The 23033-nt window shown below is 39.0% G+C and overlaps 1 protein-coding gene and 1 non-coding gene across 8 annotated transcripts in view; one reads left to right on the forward strand and one right to left on the reverse strand.

Annotated features, from left to right (window-relative positions):
• Galnt11 (polypeptide N-acetylgalactosaminyltransferase 11) overlaps positions 1 to 23033 on the reverse strand; it is a 46272-nt gene that overhangs the window by 21174 nt on the left and 2065 nt on the right. For 2 of the 7 annotated variants that reach the window (XM_020162003.2, XM_020162004.2), the window contains exon 2: positions 172 to 504. In XM_020162003.2, coding sequence (XP_020017592.1) covers positions 172 to 466 — 295 coding nt within the window. In that variant the 5' untranslated portion in view covers positions 467 to 504. Of the gene's footprint in view, positions 1 to 171; positions 1954 to 11984; positions 12435 to 23033 lie in introns of those variants that run through there. The other 5 variants (XM_074060427.1, XM_074060438.1, XR_012443298.1 and 2 more) reach the window with 5 other exon arrangements.
• LOC141421031 (U6 spliceosomal RNA) lies at positions 9842 to 9950 on the forward strand. Its single transcript, XR_012445737.1, has one exon. It is a non-coding gene; the product is annotated as a U6 spliceosomal RNA (small nuclear RNA).

A 23033-nucleotide genomic window follows, 5' to 3' on the forward strand; every position in this document is an offset into this window, starting at 1 on the left:
AATCAGAATATAACTCTCAACTCTATCTTTAAAAATCATAGAACCGTAGCTAGTTCACAAACTAGGAAAATGGCACAATTCTAGCTTCCTGAGCAATACTTGATTTAAAGAACAAACTTTCAATGCTAAGTCCCTTGATGTGGCTGAGAGTAAAAATCAAATAGGACTTACCCAATTCAGAAGAGAACTTCAGGTGGCCTTTCTCTGTATCTTCAATGTGATTATCTATCACATCCTCAATTCTCTTTGCTTTCAACTGTGACTCTAATACTCGACTTGGACCTCGAGTAAAACGTGGATAAAATTTTTTGGGGAATGGTCCATAGGGCCCAGACCCCTTGACGGGCACATGTTTAAGTGGTTGAGTCACTTCACTCAAGTTGAAATAAACAAAAAGCAAGACTGTCCAGGTTGCAGATGTGAAAAGGCACCCGTAACAGAAATAGCGAACCGTGACACTTCCCATTATAGACCTAGCATAGCTGGAAGGGCATTTTCAGTTTCCTAAAACAGGAGGACAGGTACGTTAGACATTTCAGTACACTTAACTCATTCACCAATACACACTCACTGTTTTCCAAAACTCCAAGCAGGACTCCTATATGTACCGTAAACAGAACTTCAAACATAAGATGATGTAGATAGCAAGGACATTTTTAAAGGGCCCAGCAGTTAAAACCACAGGCCAATGTACAGCCAAATAGCTCACTGATTCCTAGCACCTCGTTAATGGATACTTCTTCACCTTTGTTCTACACTGCACAGCTCTTAGTTTGCTCATTTGTTTTAGGTTCTCACTTTTCATGAGGAAAACACAAGTACTGTGTGGATCATTGCAGAATATTTTACGTAGCTTTCAATTTAAAATTGTAAGATTCGTTTGGTTTTGGTTTCTGCAATGCTGGAGTTGGTACCCAGGGCCTCAGGCTTGTTAGTGCTCTACCACTGTGCTATACCTCCAGTCCACAAGATTCTTTTTTAACCTAAGGATCTAACCTCTTACTAAAAACGAGCAACTTGAAAACACAATTCTACCTTCTAGTCAAAGATTATACCTATCTCAGAGCCTACTGTAGTTCTAACAGTTATTTTCAAATACAGCGTTCAAATAGTTCTGTTTTTCCTCTCCTCGTGATGCCCTATAAAACAAGATAGCATCAAATAGCAATCTTTTCTAAGTGCTCTGATAATCTCTTCTCCTCATGAAGGCTCACACGACATACTGAGGAATTCTTCTAAGGAACCGATGAGAATACAAAATAGTGAATGGACAGATAACCTATGTAAGAATCTGTACAGAGATACTAGTCTGAAATTTTTAAATATTATCATCCCCAAACATGAGGACAAAACAAATTTTCAGTATTCCCCACTTTAAAAACTGAACTGTCCTGCACAAGATTATGCCAATAAGCCTAGAAGATAGTACACAGCTCAGTTTCTCAATTGTCAACCCGGTAACTATTAGATATTTCATTGCATGTCAATTTAAAAACAAAAATGACACAAAACAAAATAAACAACTGCCACTAGCAAAAAATACCAGGGGGTGGCTAGAATGTCTACAGTGGAAAGGGATTAGGTGCCAATGAAACTGTTGTCAAGTCAGCTGGTAGCACTTTTTAAAGTAAATCCATGCACAGAACATAAACATTTCAGACACAGAGGAAAATATTCTCTGAGAAAGGTGAACAAAGCCCATCAGGGAAGACAAAAAAAGTTAAAAAATTGAACAGTAAAACAGAAACAATAGTAGTGATATTTAGTGGAAATGTTAGGTTTCAACTAAAACAGGAGTATAATGGCCTAAAGTTTTCAGCTCTGAGGCAGATAATGAGCAAGCAAAGAACAAAAGACAAAAGTATGAGGCCAGGCCTGGTGGCTCACAGCCTATAATCCTAGCAACTTGGAAGGTGGAAATGGAAAGGACTGCAGTTCTAGGCCAGTTCCAGCAAAAAGTTAGCAAGACTACTATCTCAACCAATGGCTGGGCATGGTGGCATGTACCTGTCATCCCAACTACGCAGGGAAGCAGAACTAGGAGGATCATGCTTCAGGCTAGCCTGGGAGCAAAGTGAGACCTTATCTCATAAATAACCAAAACAAACAGGGCTGGTGGAGTGCTTCTACTTCCTCAAAAGGCCAGGAGATGCTGAAGTTTAAGACTGTCACAGCACACTGCTCTGGTTCATGAGGAATGGTGTGCCTACACAGCAAGATTTATAGTTACATAGTAAGCCAACCTTATTCATGGATTTATTACAGGTGGCTTTGGTCACGTGTGGTCAAAAAAAAAAAAATGAATCCCCTATGTGCACTGTGCAGCTCAACTGACATGTGGAAGCACTCAGTTAGTCCTGAGTCACCGTCACTTGTTTTTAAACTCTCTGCATCCAGATCACGTATGGTTGTTCCTAAACAGCAGTCTCCTTTGGAACCAAAGACCCATGGATGCCAAGGGTCTACTGCAGACTGTTCTCAAACCACTCCAGGCCTCCCCACTTCCACTGTGGCCTCCTGGTCTTCAACACAGAAGGGAGCATCCAACGCAAACGAAGAGAAAAGCCAGCCAAACCCTTCAGCAACCACAGGGTATGAGGGCCAGTCCACGAGCAGCTCTATATCACAGGTGGGCACTGGCATTCACTTCTCTTTAGCTTGTATCTTACCACGTTGGGCCACGTTCAGCTCTCAAAGCCTAGCTCAAAATGTCTTGGCCATGTTTCCTGTATAACCTTCACCCATGTTCCACAAATGTTTGGTAACTCACTTGAAAGACCATCTAGAAGTGTTTTTGTAACAGTTTAACATTTTAAAGGACTAGGCATGGCATGGTGGCTCACATCTATAATCCCAGCTACTCAGGAAACAAAGATTAAGAGGATTGCAGTTCGAGGTCAGCATGGGCAAAAAGTTAAGGAGATCCTATTTCAACAAACAAGCTTGAGTGTGATAGCATACACCTGTAACCCTAGCCATGCAGCCTGCATAGAGATCAAAGGTCAAGGTCAGTCTGAGAAAAAGCACAAGATTCTATCTGAAACTAAGCACACACTTGAGAGGTGTGCCTCAAGTGGTACAGTGCTTGCCTCGCAAGCACAGGGCCCTGGGAGGGAAGGAGGGAGCGTAAGCACAATAATGCCAAAGTGAAAAGGAGACATAAGTATGTGTACAGATTTAAAATGAGAGTATTGATCATAAATTTTGTGGAATGAATAGAAAAGCCCTGGCCCTGGGAAGGCAGGAAAGCTGGCTAGCTGAGGGTTCTTCTGATGTTAAGCCATTGTGAAAGCAGTTCCAGATGGTATTGTAGTGGGGAACAGGTAACTTTAGTCTACGCACTGCTTCAAAGAGTAGGAAACAAGGAACATTCTCCGCCTCACTTCTGAAGCTGGTATCACTCTGGTATTAAAAGAAGGACAGTTTAAGGAAGGAGTATCAAAGTCCAAGGTAGACTACAAAATCTTTGAAAAAAAAAAAACTGAAATCATGTTTTTAAAAAACTGAGTATGTCAGGAGCAAGTTGTACTTAATCAGGAATACAAGGCTGGTCCAACTCTGAAAATTTATACCATAATCTACTATCTTAAAAAAGTAATGGGAACCAGGCACTGGTGGCTCACACCTGTAATCCTAGCTACTCAGGAGGCAAAGATCAGGAGGATTGCAGTTCAAAGCCAGTCTAGGCAAACAGTTTGTAAGACCCTATCTCGAAAACACCCATCACAAAAAAGGGCTGGTGGAGTGGTCAAGGGGTAGGCCCTGAGTTCAAAACCCAGCACCACCAAAAAAAAAAAAACAAAAAGTAACAGGAAAAAACAAATGCACTGATCAGTAAGTATGAAAGGTTTATTAAATTTAATATTCAATTCTATGCAAACTAGGAATAAATAGGGATATCTTTACCTGAAGAACAGCTCAAAACCTTGAAACAAACATGATATTAAATGGTTAAAATCTTTTTGAAGGGATTTCTTTTTTGATGGGTAACATCATTTTCTTTAGAAACAGGAACATTACAAAAGTGTCCACAATTACTACGAGTATCATAGTCCTGTAAGTATAGCTCTGGAGTGTTTATTGATAGTTAAGATCCCTGGGCTCCATGTCAAATACACTAACCCTCAATGCCCAGGAGTAAGCTTAAGGAATCTACAGCTATAAAAAGCTCCCCTGACAATGCAACCAGATCTAGGAGCCAAAGGTATGGTGAGAAGACAAGACTAAAGACTGATCCCATTCTGTCGAAAAGGAGTTATTCAGGTGTTCTTAGTCTCATTTTCATCAACTGTATTCCAAGTGAGTAACACTGTCTATCTTACTTAGAATTATATGAGCTAGTATAGGTAAAGCATCAGGCACCAAGACTGACACACAAACCCAATGATTTACACTAGACCAAGATAAACCTCACAGGGACTGTGGCTGGGTTTTGTTGTTGTGTTTTAGCTTCTTTACTGTATTCCCTTTACTGACCCACACTGAAATGACCTATGGAAGATGTTGTGAAAACCTACAGGATGAATATATTAGAAATTAAGCAAATAATTAATTTTTTCTCATTAGTTTTTTTCTCTCATTATAGCTAAATTTAATAACATAAATGACATACATGACCACCTATGTATGACCTACAAGTTCCTACATAATCTGACATTACCACTGTTTCCCTCATTTATTTTGCCCTACACTCAGGTCTCCTTGGTCAACAAGTCAATCATACTCTGCTTAGGGACTACCCACGTGCATGTCCCTCTGTCTAGAGTAATTTTTCTCCCATGTAATTTCATAGCTGCCTCCTTCACCTCTGTTCAGTCTTTGCTCAAATATTACCTTCTGAATAAGGCCGTCCACCTAGACTATTTTACTTAAAAATGCAACTCAAGAAATGACCCCAGCATTGTATGCACATATGAATAATAAAAAAAAAATGTAACTCAAACACTAGATATTAAAGCTGATCGTCCTTATTTCATGAAACTTATCACCTTCTTACATATACATAGCTAGTTAAGTTTACTGTTTTATCTCACCCTCTCTCCTATGCTAGAAAGTAAGGTCCATTATAGCAAGAGGCTTCTTTGTTTTTTTGGTCTTTTCTATTCCCAGTGGTATCCCCACATTCCCTGAGCTTATAACACTGTTTGGCATATAGCAAAGATTTAATAAATATTTGTTGAAATGAATGAAAATTCACTGTAAGATGGTTATCAATATGCATGCAAAATGCTAGAAATATCTTTAAAAACACATGCATTACTATTTATTTGTTTTGGGCAAAGCAATATCTTAATGCTATGCATGACTACCATAATTTATTCATTAACAGTATGAAAATGAGTCACAAGAACTGTCATGTTTAATATTAGGAAAGGTGTAAGAAATACGCAAGGAACTCATTGTTGAATTTTAAAAATTAAGTGAAAGTCTTTGTGACAAAAATGGGAAAGTACTTTCCATCTTGTCCACTATCTGATCTTTGGTTTTCCCTCTTGGCTGCCGGTGAACAACTACGGGTAAAATGAAAAGGTTTTCTGTTTATAGACCTCACTCCCAGGAGTTGTCCAACTCTGTCTAGACACTTCACAGGCTCCCCACCCCCGTCATAATACCTGTGATAGCTCAAATCAAGATTACTTGGTTTCCATAACTATAAACTGCATTAACTCTCAACAATGCTATTAGGTAAATATTATCTTGCTCAAACCACGTTATATTCTGTGGAGAACATTTCTTATGTACTGAATCATTACACTAAAGAACATATAAAGTGAGAGACATTTATAAAATCAGGTCATTTCTTTTATAGAATTAGTTATAATAGTGTTCAGAAGCAATGAAGACACTGTTTTCAGACAGGTCAAGTCAACAATATGAAGAAGGCGTAAAACAATCGGGTGCCTATTATTTAATGTTTCTTTTAAAAAAAATATTTTATTAGCATATATTAGTTGTACAGGGGGGTTTCATTGTTACATTTTCATAAATGTGTTCAATGTACCTTGGTTAGGTTTACCCCACCATCATCCTCCCTCACTCCTTCCCCTATTTAACATGATTTCAACAGGTTTCAACACTCTATCTTCATACATATATATAAAGTACATTGACCATATTCACCCTCCTTCCTACTAGTACCCATCCCTAACAGGACCTATTCGTGCTCTTTTTTTTTAAAGTGATATTCACTGTTTAAAGGGGTTTTACCATGGTATTTCACCCATGAATATACTGTACTTTAATCAGATTAACCCTATTACTCACCCTTACCCCCATAAAATGACTTTAACTGTTTAAAGACATTAAGTAGCCAAACAAAAATCAAAAACTGAAATTGTGACCTAATCCATCCCGACAAATGACAAATTTAGTATCCACACAATAGTGTCTCTGCTTTGTATTAGTTGCTATGTCTTCTACTGGCAAATACCCCTGGCTTCAACATCCAACACTAAAAGCCTTTAAAAGGAAGGTCAAAGCAAATATGTAAGGTTAGTTAATGCCAAACAACTAGTGAGTGAATTCTTTCAATCATAAACTTGAATAGTTAATAAAGCCCCAATTTTCATAGTTAGATATCCATGGAATATATCTGCAAAGTTAAATGAATCAAAGGCCAACCAGATGGGTGCATGGACTTAAGTGAAACAAATCAGTTTGGTTTTATGTTTTCCTCAAGTCATGGTCTGGTAGCTGCTCAGGACAAGATGTCTTGTAAGCTGAGAGTGGGCGCTGTGCCAGGGAGAAAGCAAAGACCAGGAATGGAGCAAAGAATGAGCTACACGATGATTATAACAGTGGATCAATATATGGAAGGATTAGTCAGAATAAAAATGTCGATAGGCTAGTGGATTCAGTCCTGTGTGGCAGAATAACTGCTGGAGTTGTTAGCAGAAAAAGTGACCTGCAAAGAGTGGCTGGAAAATGTGATGCCCAACACTGCCACTGGAGATGGTTAATGATAGCAGAGCCATCCTTTCCAGATGGGTGAACTGCAGGTATCTCAATAAATAGTAGTCTATAATGTGAGCATGGCTAGACCTCGTGTAGACAAACGTCAGGAGACAGAGATCATTTCCATCTTTTTCAAGCCCAAATGTTTAGCATGGTACCCAGTGTTCATAATTAACATACACTTGTTTGTATTTTTTAAAGTGTATTTCTGTTCCAGATGGGGTTAAAGGACATTGTTTAGATCCGTGCAACATCAAATCTTAGAGAAGAGTGTAACGTGAGAACATATGTAGGAAAATAAATGTTTATGGGGAAGAAGATGGCTAACCAGTTTAACAAGTTTCATTAGACATATTCACTAAGTAAAATATTCAGCATGCAAACAAAGTTGTAAATCTTTTTCTCTCAGTTTATATTCTTAATGATTAATTTGAAAACATTGTGAGAAGAAAGTTTTTTAAAATCAACAGATGACTTTATACAATTCTATCCAAGTCAATATGAAAACTTAGAAGAGTACACTGTGTGTGTGTGTGTGTGTGTGTGTGTGTGTATACATGTGCACACATGCATAGTAGTGGGGATGGAAGCCAGGACTTCGTGTATGTTAGGCAAGTGTCTAAACTACACACCTAGCCTAGAATAGCTTTAAATGAAAATACAATGTACTTAAATTGACCCCAATCCTAAAGGAAATTCTAATACACCAATCACTGTAAAAGAAGTAAATTCATGAGTTCTTCAGAAAAAAACAAAAACAAAAGGAGAGGAAAAAGTCAAAATGCAGCAACAAAATCCAATCTCCTGGACCAGGGTGGCAGGGGAACTCTTTAATTTCATTAAAGATCTAATAACCCAAAAAACGAAATCTAATAACCCTATTGCTACTTAACTAAGTTTTGTTTTTTTTTTTTAAAGGAAATCTTTCACATTTCTGTGTATGCGTGTGAGACAGGGTCTTACTATGCAGCCCAGGCTGGCCTTAAACTTGCGATCCTTCTGCCTCCATTTCTCAAGTGTTAGGATTAAGGTTTACACTAGCACAACAAACTCAAATTGGTTTTAATAAAATGAGCATATCATTTATCTCAAAACCTGACAAGTGAACTTCCCTCCCCTAAACATCTCATTTGTAAAAGTCTTAAGATAAAATTAAACACTAAGCACATGTTTAACACAAAATATCTAAAACGTATGAGGAAGACCATGAGAAACTCCTGAAAATCCCAAAGACAAATGGAAAAATGTACCATATTCTTGAACAGTCATAGACAAGCCAGCTCTTCCCACTTTAACTTATACATGTTAAATACACTATCAGATTTTTTTCCTCTGTAGCTAAGCAAGTTGATTGCTAAGTATACTTGGAAAAGAATGAATAAGCAGAGAATAGCCGTGCAAATTCTAGAAAAAAGAATGAAGACGGGATGAGCCCTACTAGACAATAAAATCCAGGGCTCTTGTATCTGAACATGCTTCAGTGTAACACACAGACTGACAAACCAATGGGACAGGAAGTGCAAAAAAGACCCCACTACACACAGAAACTTAGAAATGTAGTATAACCTTAATATAAATAAGTTTTACTAAACTTAACTTAGTATAAATAAAGATACCATCACAAACAGAGAGGAAATGGCTTTTTACTAGAGATGCTGAGATCACAGAGCATTTAACTATATGGAAAAGATACAATGGGGTCTATTCTTCACATCACTCAGGAGGATACATTTTATTTAACTATAAAAAATGAAACCATATAAGTGCTAGAAGGAAACAAGTAAACTCCCCCATTATCTGAGAGTTGGTAAAATTTCTGCTAGATATTACTAAAGAAATTAGAAACAATGCAGGAAAAGATAAACTAGATTACATAAAAACATAGGTTTAAAAAAACTTTGGACAGCAAATAAAGACATTAAAGGAAGAGCAAAAAGACCACCAATCAAGCAGAAAAAATACATGTAAGTGGTATCACAAACAAAAGGGTACTATATCTTGGTATTAGTTTTCCTATTGTTATATAACCAAGTACCACAAACTCAGTGGTTTAAAGTGCTGCTGTGGTTAAGGGTGAGTGTGGCTTAGCTAGGCCCTCTGTGAGGCCCCAAGGCTGCCACCAAGGTGACAGCCCAGTGCAGCTCACATGGTGGCCTGGCAGCGGAAGAATCTGCTCCAACTTCATCAGGTTGGCAGAATTCAGTTCCTGGTAGCTGCAGACTGAGGTATCCTGGTTTTTTAACAGCTATTGGCTAAGCCACCCTCAGGTCCTAGAGGTTGCCTGCAGTTCCTTGACAACAGTAAGGAGTCTCCTACTCCAGTCCATCTATGACAACGGCATAATATGAAGCAGTCACAGGAGTGACATTCCATCATCATTGCCATATGACCTAACCCAATCATGAGGCTGATGTTCTATCACCTCTTACAGTCTCTGGATCACCATCAACTCACAGGTCCTACTCCTGCTCTGGGTGAGGATATTCTGCAAACCTCAGGCATTTGGTGGCAGGAAGCCACTGGGAGCCACCTCAGTGTTTATCAGCCACACTCTCAGAGACTCTACAAGTGAAGAAGCAACAACTCTGCCAACTGTTCACAGAAAGAGGAATACAAAATGTTTTTAGCCATATAAAAATGTTCAGTACGGTTCATAACAGAAATGCAAATTAAAGCTACACTAAGTTATCATTTTCCCACCTGTTCTACTAACAAAAATCCAAAACCTTGACATCATTCCCTGATAGTGAGCCTGTAGGGAAACTCTCATATATGATACAGTTTCTATGCTGGGTAATCTGCCAATACCTACTAAAATTACACACATTTACTCTTTGACTCAGCAATATTACTTGAGTAATCTATCATGTGGTAAAAATAAAAAAATGTTTGCTCACTTTGGCAACACATATGCTAAAATTGAAATGATACAGAAAAGATGAGTACAGCTCCTGTACAAGGATAACACACAAACCCATGAAATGTTCAAAAATAAATAAATACATGTATGCATAAGGTTATTCACAATAGGATTGTTTTAAATAGCAAACAGATGAAATCAATTCAATTGTCCAAAAATAAGGGGCTTGTTAAACTCAGAAATACCCACACAATAAAGCAGTATACAGCTATATAAAAGAAACTATCGGGGTGGGTGGTAAGGGAGGGGGTGGGGGCAGGGGGGAGAAATGACCCAAGCATTGTATGCACATATGAATAATAAAAACAAATACATAAATAAATAAATAAAAGAAACTATCTCCATAAATTACTAACTATATATTAACTCTAAATTATGTTATCAAGTGAAACGATACAACACTACATACAAAATCAGACACTCACACATCCCTGATTATAAAACCAAGAAAGTGGGCTGGTAGAGCGGCTTAAGTGGTAAAGTGCCTGCCTAGCAAGCCTGAGACCCTGAAAATACGCTTCATAGACCTAATCTACCTTGATGGCCTAGCCTAGCAACACAGTAAGGTATAGACTGTCTTACCTTGGTTATCTCAGGACTGACTGGGAACTGTAGCTCAGCAGAGTGTGAGAAGAGGAAATACAGCAGGGTCAAAACTCAAAATATGAAGTATTGTTTCTACTCAATGTGTATGGTTTTTGAACCATAGTAAAGTCAAAAAATCATTAAGTCAAAATACTCTAAGTCAGGAACCACCTTACTGCTTTCAGCTAAGAAGATCCATTTTGAAATGCTTCTCATAGTCATCCTGTAAGAGGTGCTTACACAAATTAAACACAGGAGAAAAGCTTGGCATTCCTGCCTCAATTTCTCATCTGTCTTTGTCTAAGCCATTTACCTTACACTCACTTTGGAATCCAGGAAGAACAGGACTTATCTGTAACAAATTTACAAGGAGTAATGGAGGAAACTACCCCAAAGGCAGCCTTCCCAGGAAAGTGATAACTTCTCCAGCACTCTGAAAGAATTGAGATAATGGTGAGCCAGGCCCACCTGACCAATCTGATCACCATGCTACACCTGTGACTGGAACTGTTTATGCATACCCTTTGCTCCTGCCTAATTCTTTGTCTATTTAAGGCTAAAGTTCATGTCTATATCCCAGAAGATGGCCAAAGATGGGCTGACGTGCTTACTTTGCCTCTTCTCTTAGCAAGTCCCAGGTTATGTAATAAATCCTTTCCCCGCCCTCCACCACGTCTCTTTGTTTGGTACACAGAGGCAAGTGGATGAACATGACATGTGGAAGCTCATGAGTATGGGCCTGGAATCCAAAACTCTGGTCTTGATCCTCTATTAACAAAGGACACAGTCCAGATTAATAAAGTAGTTAGATTAGGGAAAGTTCATGGAGACAATGTCTGTTACACTATCATCTGTAGTATGACATTGCATAAATCCACTAATTCCATTCACAGCATCACAACTCAGTAAATGTGCTAATCTAACATTTTTCTTCTGATAATCATTAAATAATCCTAAAGAAAAGGCTAATACCAGGAACGCAGTATGCGTTCCATACGTCAAGTACCAGTAAGGGTCCTGGGAATTATTAATATTTAAAGCTTTTATTATTATGCTAAAAACTCAAAGACATGATAAGCAAAAAGGAAAATATTTTAAAAATCACCTGAAATCTCACAACTCTTAATGTTTCACTGTATAATCTAGTACTTTTTAAAAATTGCTCTACACTGTCTACAAAATGTTTATACTGCTTGTTATAAGAAGTACTTAAACTTCTTTTGCTGAAAAGCACTGAGCCCTTACTATATAAGGGCTCGAATTAACTATATAAGTATCACATGCTAACCAACTGTGCCACTGGAGCACCTTCCACAAATTAACTAAACACAGGAAAAATCTTGGCATATCTGTCCCCATTTTGCACCTATTGTCCTTTGCGCTGAGTCATTCTCTCCTGCAGCCACCTTGGAGTCAAGGAAGGACAGGAACGATCAATAACATCTTTATGACAAGAGCCTGAAACTACCCCTAACGAACAGCAGAGCCTTACAGGACAGACCGCTCCCCAAATGTGGACAATTACCTGTAATGCCGAGGCTGCACCCTGGAGCAGGACTAACCATGTCTTGGGAACCAGATTGCTCCCCTCAAGTGATGAGACCCGTAACTACTTCTCCAGAGTCCTGGAGAACTCAGGACTAAGATAATGACCAACTAGGCCACACCTGTGACTGGGACTGTTTAACTATGCATACCTTTTGTCTCCCTGCCCTAAGTCTTTTGTCTATTCAAAGCTAAAGCTGATGTTTTAACCGAAGAAGACTGAAAATGGACTGAGTGCTTACTATGCCTCTTCCCTCAGCCCTGTGATGAACCTCCCTTCATTACTTTCACCATGTCTCTTTATGTGGCATATTAGGGGGTGAATGGAAAGACCTGACATGTGGAAGCCCAGGAGTTTGGGTCTGGGGTCCAAAACTCCAGTTTCACTTTTGACATTTACCAAAAATATACATTTAATAGACTCAGGTTACTGGCATTATAGCTAATTTTCTTTGTACTTGTCTTTATTTAAAATATTTTCTACAAATAATATGTATTTAATAAATAAGGTAAAAAAATTTTAGGAAAAAACTTTGTAACTTAAAAATATAAGGAAAACTTTGGAGAGGACTGAATAGTTTAAAGCTTTCAAAGAAATATAATGTCTTTTCTTAATAGCAGCAAAGGAGAGTTCCATACCAAATTGCATAAAGAAAACAGAATGGGTTTTAAACACCAGCAAGAAATGTTTAAAAAAAAGTTGAAAATAAAATTCAAACACCAAACAAATGTTCTAAAAGCAAGAGAGTCAAGAGTGTTTTTTTCTTCTGTGAATCATTTTCCAGGGCATAAGTTCCCCTTTGTGTACATCTTGTATCACAAGGCTAACGGGACAGATCTGTTTATCTGGACAGCTTTTACTTTCTCTCACCACAAAGCAATTTTCATGTTCAGTTACACTAAAAATGTCTGCCTCTTATGGGAGGAGGGATGCAGGGGTTCCCTCAGATCCCCAGTTTCCACACACAACCATAGGTTTTTGAGATCCACCAACGGAAAAAGAACTTCAGGATGTCTTACAAGAAGTCGCACAAAGTGAAAGTCCTAACAAGGATTTGTTTTAGTATAACAAGGGGAAAGTAGGGAGAAATTGGGGGGAAAAGGGAAAAACATTTCCTGCTCCCTACACAGGAAATGGGTGGTTCTTACCTGTAGTCTTACACTCTGAGCTGGGGGAAACCATTACCAACCATATTGTCTAGCAGCCCTGAGTTCTTAGACAATGGCTCTAAGCACTAAGATAGGTGTTGTTTATTACTTTTAAAGTGTGGAGATGTGATCTAGAGCTACCCAAACACGAAGACAAAACTGCTTTTAGGACTTCCTTTTGTTAGATATGCCTTCCACTTTTTCTGTCTCTCTACCCATTCAAGGAGCCTTGCAGCTTCTTGCTATTTCAAAGAGGAAGGCAGATCCCTATCCTTGTAACTTAAAATCTGACCCTTTTAATACTTACTAAAAACAATTTTTGTGTCTCCTCATCTATCTTGCCTCATATCTTTAAATGCCAAGTATTTACCTTTCAATAGTCTCCAGCTGTTTTCTTTGTAAGTCTATTCTATATTCCAAACTGTCAAACAGCATTTGTTAGCCTTTTCCACAAAAAAGGCGTAGTCACTTTTACTTCGCTCGTCATGTGAAGACAAATACTAGTTTGTAACAGTACTGTTCCTACCGTATCCCTGTGAAATTACCAGGTGATGACAACAAAAAAAATACACATTACTCCTTCTCATTCCTATCAACCCTGGAAAACAAGAAGAGTGCATTACCACCAGCAATATTTTATTCTGCTTCTTTTTGGTGGGATGGGGTTTGAACTTAGATCTTCGTTCTTGCAAAGCACTCTACTGTTTGAGTCATGTTTCCAGTCCATTTTGCTCTGGTTATTTTGAAGATGGGGGGTCTCTTGAACTATTTGCCTGGGCTGGCATCAAGCCACAATTCTCCTGATCTCAGCCTCCCAAGTAGCTAGGGTTACAGGCATGAGCCACTGGCACCCAGCAACCAGCAGTATTTTATAATTACACACAAGGAAATTACTGAATCAGGAAAGGTTCAGAGCAAATCCCAGACAACAAATGCTTCCTGGAATGATTTTTAGACATCTCTTTTCTACAAGAAAAATCAGCTGGGTGTGGTGGTGCATGCCAATAATGCCAGCACTGGGTAGGCCGAGGTAGGAGGATCAAGAAATTTCAGGCCTGCCTGAGTTTCATAATTTAGGGCAGCCTGGGCTGTCTCAAAAAATAAGCAAAATAGCCATGGCCCACACTTGTAATCCTAGCTACTCAGGAGGCAGAGATCAGAAAGATCATGGTTCAAAGCCAGCCTGGGCCAACAGTTCGAGACCCTATCTCAAAAAAATCCTTCACAAAAAGGGCTGGTGGAGTGGCTGGGGGTGTAGACCCTGAGTTAAAACCCCAGTACCACAAAATAAATAAATAAACAAAACAATGAAACCCAACAAGAACATACATATTGAGCTGGTGCTTTGGCTTACATGGTAGAGTGTCTGCATAGAGGGCACAAGGCCCTAAGTTCAAACCCCAACATTGCAAAAAAACCAAAATTATATATATATACACATACTATAGTATCTAAGGTCTTAACTTAAATGTAGAAGAGATCTACAAGTAATGGTGAAGGGAGAAAAAAAATCTAATTAATCAAGCATCAAAGAAAAGGAAACTGAGAGGACAGGCAACAAGGCAAAGTACATGAAAGTGCAAACCTCAGGACACCTGGTCAAGCGAAAGGAGCCGGTGGAAGCTAGTCATTATTATTTAAAACCTCCCTGTACACAGTACAAGCAGACAGCGGCAACCCTCACACAAAAGATCCACAGAGACAATAAGGAGAATGTGGGGCAAACAGGTCAGTAAGAGATGATAGATATGCTTGTTATTTATTGGAATCATTACATTGTAGCTCTTTCTAACTGCATGATTCTATATATACCAGTCCTTCTTAGTGTCCAAGCCTATCTTTTATTACAATCTACTGTATTTTAATTCATTTCTGAGACTTTGTGTCCACTCAAGGCTGCCAGCAATGCTTGGGAAATGCCCTCATGGGCATTTCAACAGTCAAGTGATCTCAGAAGCCCAGCAGGTAATGTGTGAGTCTGTCAGAGAGAAGAAACAATCAATGGTGTAAAGTAATTCAGACTATGAACTGCAAAGATGCTGCTGCTCAACAGCCAGACTGCAACTCCTAAGAGAGAAGTATCAAAATGGACAGCAGACACCAGGTCTCTGTGGCTCACATCTGTAATCCTAGTTACTAAAAAGGCAAAAATCAGGAAGATCATGGTTCAAAGCCAGCCGGGCAAATAGTTGAAGAGACGATCTCGAAAATACCCAACACAAAAAAGGGCTGGTGGAATGGCTCCTGCCTAGCAAGCATGAGGCGCTGAGTTCAAACCCCAGTGCCACCAAAAAAAAAAAAAAAAAAGACAGCATACAACCACTTACAGCCCCACCCCCCCTACACCTGCAAAAAAAAAAAAAAAAGAAAACCCAAAACAACAACAAAACATAAACTATGAAACTCGATTATCTCTAGTTCCCTTCCTTCTTGTGGTGCAATTCTATCTACTTGGGAGGCAGAGGGGGAGAGAGGAAGGCAGCCGTGGCCTATCTCAAAAGCAAAATACCTATCTCAAAAACAAAATACAAACAAAAGGGCTGGAGGCATGGCTCAAGTGGCAGAATTCTTAACTACCATGTAATGAGGCCTTGGGTTCAATTCCCAGCACTGGAAAAAGAAAAAAGAAAAATCCACAATACATAAGATGTTACAAGATATCTAAATAAGCCAGGTACTATGGCTCATGCCTGTAACCCTAGCTACTTGGGAGGCTGAGATCTGCAGGATCTTGGTCCAAGGTCAGCCCAGGCAAATAGTTCCAGAGATCCATCTCCAAAACAATCAAAGAAAAATGGACTGCAAAATGGACTGGAAGTGTGGCTCAAGCAGCAAAGTGCCTGCTTTGCAACCAGGAAGTCCTGAGTTCAAACCCCAGTCCCACTAAAAAAAAAAAAAAAAAAAAACTAAATAAGTGAACTAAAAACATAGCCAGTATAAACAAGCATATGTATCTCTGCAATCAGCAAGGTCTTCTATACCCAGTTTGGTCCTAGGGTCCAAAGAATTGCTGGCTGAGTTGACTACCCTTAAACCATGCTACAGAAAGTTCACTTCTCTAGTGGGTAGTGAGTTTCTTGGGTTTGAAATACTCACAAAATGGGTTAGGTACACTAGTCAGTTATGCAAATGAAGGTCAACCAAAGGACAAAAAACTAGTGCAGAGTGTAAAATAAAGAAACAATAAGGATTACTATCTCCTTTTTTTTTTTGCGGTACTGGGGCTTGAACTCATGGCCTTCATCCACCAGCCCTATTTTTATGAAGGTTTTTTTTTTTTTTTTTCAAGACAGAGTCTCACAGAACTATTTGCCATTCACACAGAACTATCTGCCCGCTGGCTTGGAACTGATCCTCCTGATCTCTGCCTCCTGAGTAGCTAGGAGGTGTGCACCACTGGGGCCAGGCTATTGTCGCCTTTTGATCTTAAAGAAATTAAGTAACTTGCCCTAAGGATACACAACTAGGAAAAGGAGAAATTGAGATGTGAACACTAGTTGTTTGAACACTAGTGCCCATTCTGCCTGAAACTTCTGCATCACGGAATTTTCCTCTGGGTGTGTGTGCATGTATTTTTCAGTGCGGGGAATTAAACCCAGGGCCTCAAGCATACTGGTAAGTGCTCTGCCTCTCGGCTACATCCCCAGCCCTGTTGGTCAAGATGTTCTCATCTCATGGCTTCAACAGTTTAGTATCCTTTTTTTCCCCCAATCAAAATCTTTGGAATCTCAGCATATAATTACATTAAATGTGATAAAGGACTACATAATTCTTCATTTGTTAGAAAAACACTTATTCTCAAAATACTGAAATCCACCACTAAAATTAGACAGAAGAAAGGGAGGGATGGAGGGAGCGGGAACTTACTCAACATAAACAATGAATCACAGACTCATCATGACCATCACAGTCATACCTCACTTGAAAGACAGGGTAAGTTCTGAGAGATGTGTTAAGTAATTTGATCACTGTATGAACATCAGTGTACCTGACAAACCTACCTGATACAACCTGCTATTCCCTGTATCTATGGCTCCTAGGCCATCATGAACAAAACAATGTGAGATGTTAAGCAGAACAGAAAAGGATGCAATCGAGAGACACAGTAAACTCTGGTTGTACCAGGCTGCTGCCTGCATAACAGGGCACACTGTTTTATAGTAAACTTTTCTTGTAAGTAGAACACACTATATAAAGATAGAAAATACAGTAAATACATAAACTAGTTACACAGTCATTTATTATCATTATCAGGTATTATTATTATTTCTTATCTTTTTATATTTTATGCTGTTAATCCACTGAAGCATTAAATCTGGTTACTGCGGGGTTTTTTAGATTTGGCATTTAGTCGTTCCTTTTTCAAATGCCCATTTTCCCTTTATATAATATCCAGTAACTCATGAGCTCAAATGCTTCTCCTGCCTCAGCCCCCCTGAGTAATCGGGATTACAGGTATATGCCACCATGCCCAGCTGAAATTTTTAATTCAACTTTTATCTCCACGAACACAGTAAACAATTTCTGATTGGTAATTCACTAAAAAGCCTATACTACTGTATATAGACAACATAAAATTGTATATCCACCCACTGACATTATCCTGGAAAAGTGGAAAAGAAATACAGACTTTCTCAAACAAAACTGAGGAATTCATTTCCATCAAACCTACACAGCAAGAAATGGAAAAAGAAATTCTTTGGGAAGAAGGAAAATTGTATCAGTCAAAAACCTGGATCTATATACAGAGAAGGAAAGCACTGGAGAAAGGAAAAATGAAAGTAATTCTTTGCCTTAAAAGATAATTAATAATAACAATGCACTGGGCAATTACAGCATCTATGTAAGTGAAATAATTAAGAGCAGTGTCGCCAAGGGAGGGAAGGAACTACAAATACTCTACAAGTATCTATACTATGCGCAAAGTGATGTAGTGTCACTTAAATGCAGATTCAAATTAGTTTAAAATGTATGCTGTAAACTCAAGAGCAATCAAAATTTTTTCCAAAAAGAAGTATAATTGATAAGCTATGTGGTAACCAAAAAAACAATGGTTCCTCTCAGAAATGTCCAAATCCTAATGCCAGAATTAAAATAGAAGATGGAATTAAGATTTGTTGCTAACCAAACATTCTTAAAATATGGAGCTATCCTAGGTTACCCTGGGTAAGTACACTATAGTCATGAGGACCCTAAGTGTGGAAGAGGGAGAGAGACCAAGAGATCAGAGTGCAGCAATAGAAGAATGCAACCTACCATTGCTCATTCTGAAGATGGAGGGTTAGCGCCTCAGGCCAAAGTCTATGGGTGGCTTTCCAAAAGCAAGGAAACACACGGTCTCCCAGAAGCTCCAGTGTGGGGAGCAGAGTAGGAGAAGCTTATGAGGACATAAGCATAGTTGTACTCAATGTTCTGCAGGCTGAGATCGGCACAGCCCCAGCTGCAGAATAGGGCAAGAATAACATGCACAGCAATTGCTTTTCCTAAGATGTTTATGTCAAATAATCTGTAGGCTGAGATTTGGCACAGCCCGAGCCGCAGAAGAGAGTGAGAAGAGGAGATGCAGCTCAGCTGCTTTTCCTGAGTTGTTTATGTTCAGAGAAGCAGGAATGCAAGTTCCTCTTGTTATAATGTCATGCCCCTCCAGGAGACCCATTGTTCCACCTCCTTGTTTACCTCCTTGTTTACCACTGGGTATAAAAGACTCCGGTGAAGGAGGATGAGAGGCTTTTTGATGAAGGGAGGCCTTTGGATGAAGGGGGTTTTTGGCTGAAGGGAAATTGCTGGAGGGAGGATTGCTGAAGGGGAAAAATGAATTGCTGAAGGGAGGGCTGCTGAGGGAAAAAGAACTGCTAAAGGAGAACTGCTGAAGGGGAACTGCCGAAGGGGAATTGCTAAAGAGGGGTTGATAGAATTGGTTGGCAGCTTGTGAGGGAATGGTTCCTATTGATTGCCTGCAAGTCTGAGGGCCGAGACTTCAAAAAAGCTAAAAAGAGAATGTAAGTGCAAGTCTGCACCGAGAACTTTATACATAGGCTTTAGAAAAGCTAAACTAAAGAACAGCTAAAGAGAACATGGAACAGTGCAAGTCTGAGCACTGAGGCTTTAAGAAAGCTAAAGAGAGAACACGGGATGGTGCAAGTCTGAGGGCAAAAACTTTAAGCGAGATTATGCTGAAGAAAAGCTAAGAGAAAACATGGGACAGAGTGAGTCTAAGAGACTTTAAAGAATAGAAAAGAACACTTTTAGAAGCAAGGTTTTAAAGAACTGTAAAGGAGTAAGGCCTTAAAGAAAAGACAGAGAAATAAGCAGAGTAAAGAGAAGTAAAAAAACAATGAGGCTAGTGTGCGTCTCCATCAAGTGCCCAACACACCTGGCCCACAACTTTCTGTCTGTCCTGTGTCCTTTCTGCATCTCCCGTGGCCTCCACTGAGGTTCAGTAATAACCAGGAACGAGAGAAAACTCACTCCGCTCCAGAAAGTAAAAGCCCTTGCAATACCTTGGTTTAGTTCACTGAAGCCCACCCACTTCAGAACTCTGGCCTTTGGAATTATAAGACTGTCTATCTAAAGGTATTCTAAAATTAAGTTTGCTAAGAATGGGAGGTCAGAATGGAGACTGTTTTCTTGTGGTTTTTTGTTTGTTTGTTTGTTTTTTAGGCAGGGTCTCATTATGTGGCCCAGGCTGGCCTCCAACTCATAATCTTCCTGCCCTCATCTCCCTAGTGCTGGGATTACAGCATGTGCCAGCACACCTGGCTTGAGACCGCTTCATACTGCTAAAAATCATCTAATCCTATATTTAAGATTTGTTTAACCAACAGGGATATAAGATGAAGGGTTATAGATGAAAAGATTGACTAACAGGTTTGAAAAATCTTCATTTTTATGTCTAAAATTTTTCAAAATAAAGTATTTTCTAAAAGAAAAAAATCTCTAACCCAATAGTTATTCCTTTAACCCTGCTGCTTATGTTAAGGCATTAGGCTCCATACATGTATTGGTTTCTAGGAGTTGTAACATGTGCACACAATTTAGTCTTCAGCCAACTACTGTCTGTGGAGTCAAAAGACAGTTTCCCATCCATCCTTGTGGGTTCTGTGCATGTATTTGTATGGGTTAACTATTTTTTCCTCACTTCTAATTCTTCCATAGAACATAAAGTAAGTTTCACTTTGGATCACAGAATGCTCAAATGGAAGTATGTGTAGAAGGGTATGCATAGGTACAAAGTAGTCAGAAGGATGTATTGTGCCAGAGTTGATGTTACAGTCTTTTAGCTCCAGGTCTACTTTCCGTACTCCACTCCAGTGGTTCTCAGCTAGGGACTGATATATTTGACAACCTCTGAGAACTCTGAGCAATGTCTGGAAACACTGTTGGTTGTCACACAGAGGGGAAGAGGGTGTAAAGGCCAGGGATGATGCACATCCTACAATGCACAGGTCAGTCCTCAACAACAAACAACTGTATGGCACAAAATTATCAACAGTGCCAGGTTTGAGAACTCCTGTTCTATTCTGTGATGCTGGAACTAGGATTCTAAAATCAGCCTCTTCCCAACTACTAAATGCAACAACTTGGATGAATCAAGGGAATTAGACTGAATGAAAAGGCCCAATCCTGACAATTACATACTGTATAATTGGGTTCATATAGCATTCTTAAATGGACAAAAATTACACATGAAAAACAGATTAGTGATTGTCTGGGGACAAACGGGGCCAGGGGACCAATAAAGGTAAATGTGGGATCCTTGTGATGATGGAATTGTTCCCCCATCTTAACTGTATCAGTGTCAATACCCTGGCTATAATGTTATGCTATAGTTTTGCAAGATATTACCAATGAGCAGAACTAAGTAAAGGGTACATAAGAGTTCCTATATCATTTCTTACAACTGCATGTGACTCTATAATTGTTGTAAAATAAAATACTTAATTTTTTTTAAAGCGACAAAAACTTTTAGTTCCCATAATATAAGGTTTTAAAAGTTCCATACCAGGTGTGGTGACTCATGCCTGTAATTCCAGAGAATGGGAAAAGGAGATAGACAGAGGCTCAAGGTCAAGCCAGGAAGGTGGGGGGAGGAAGTTATCAAGACCCTACCTCAGGTACATTGGTACACACCTGTAATCCCACCCACTTGGAGGAGGGGGGCACAGGTAGGAGGATCATGGTCCAAGGCAGCCCCAGGCAAAAGCAAGACCCTACCTAAAAAAAATAATGAAAGCAAAAAAGGTTGGCGGCAGGGCTCAAGTGGTACAGTGCTTGCTGAGCAAGCACAAGGCCCTGAGTTCAATCCCCAATACCAACTCTCCCCAAAAGAAAGACAAAATACAAAAATATACAGCAAATATGGCATGGATTACATAAATAATGGATTGAGTACATGAAAAAAACTATTTCCAAAAGAAACATACATGTAAATACATAAGGAAAAGTCTATTTCCTATTTGCTATTTATTGTCAATAAATAGCAAAGATACACAAACAAAAATTATTCTATTTTCTAACTCAAATTTAAAGTTTAAAATACAGCCATGTGTTGCTGAAGGACAACAATATGCTTGAAATGTTTTGTCATGGAACATCATAGACTGTACTTAAGCCAAGATAGCTACAGTATCACTCAGTGGTATCATCTTATGTTCTATGACTACACTCACTGCACCCATGGAGCCATGGAGGTAGACAGTTAAATAGTACATTTGTAAGTGATGAAATTACAAACTGCAAGGTCTTTTTTAAAAAGCAGTCTGACAATGCCACAGGCACCTTAGAAACCACCATATTCTCTGGTCAGTAGTATCATTTTTTTCCTAAGGCAAAAAAAAAAAAAAAAAAAAAACCCTAAAGAAATAATAAAGCAGATGAAAAGACTTGGGCATATCATACAGCAAATTCTCAAAAGTTCTGTAATAAAGATAAGTAAGCTATGTGGAAAAAAGGATAAGGAGAAGTTAATTTTTTCTGAAACACTTGAAGATTTCTTACACAAATTGTAATTTAAGTTTGGCTTTTAAAACTGAGATCCCAGGAGGAGATATGAAAGAGAGCAGTGGAGGGGGTGAATTCAAGTATGATATATTTGATACATTTTAAGAACCTTTGTAAATACTCCAATGTACCCCCATCCAACACAATAAAATAAATTTAAAAAAAAAGCCCTAAGATTCCAATGGTCAAATACTGAAACATTTCAAGCAGAAAGTTCAACTCCTAGGAAAGTACAGGTATGTTTTTAGTTTCCCAAAGAGAATAGTAAGTAGAATGGGTGCTTGTAACATGAATACAGATAAATACACAGAGGGAAGGATAAGGTTAGTGGAAGGTGATTAATTACAGAAGACAGGCTGGGCTCTGATGCTGAGCTCTGCTTGCAAAAGAGAGCTAAGTACTATCTTTAATCAAATCTAACTCAGGAAGATCCTAGCAACAGTGTATAAAATAGTTTGGGAGTGGGGTTAAAATCAAGAAGTCCAGTGGAACAAACTCCAGTAAGTTAGTGGGAAAGAGCAGAGACAGAACTATCTGTACTAGTCACTTAAAGGACATGGGCCCCTAAGGGAGAAAGGGGCAAGACCACCACACCACGCTTCCAATTCTTAATGAGGAAACAGGCACAGAACAGATTCAGGAGCATTAACGGACGAAATCTATTTTAGCCATGTTCCACTCAAGACAACAGTGATAGGAAGATGCCTTCACATTCAAATCCAGGCCTCACAGAGAAGTTTAAAGTAAACATCAAAATTATAGTTTAAGTTATATGGAAATAATAGCAGAGGGGGGTTTAAGTGGTGAAGATGGCAAAATGGCTATAGGGAGCAAATACTGAACCTCTGAAGACAGGCACATATAGGGATTTTGGGGAGAG

The sequence above is a fragment of the Castor canadensis genome, chromosome 2 (assembly GCF_047511655.1).
Source record: "Castor canadensis chromosome 2, mCasCan1.hap1v2, whole genome shotgun sequence".
Classification (NCBI taxonomy): domain Eukaryota; kingdom Metazoa; phylum Chordata; class Mammalia; order Rodentia; family Castoridae; genus Castor; species Castor canadensis.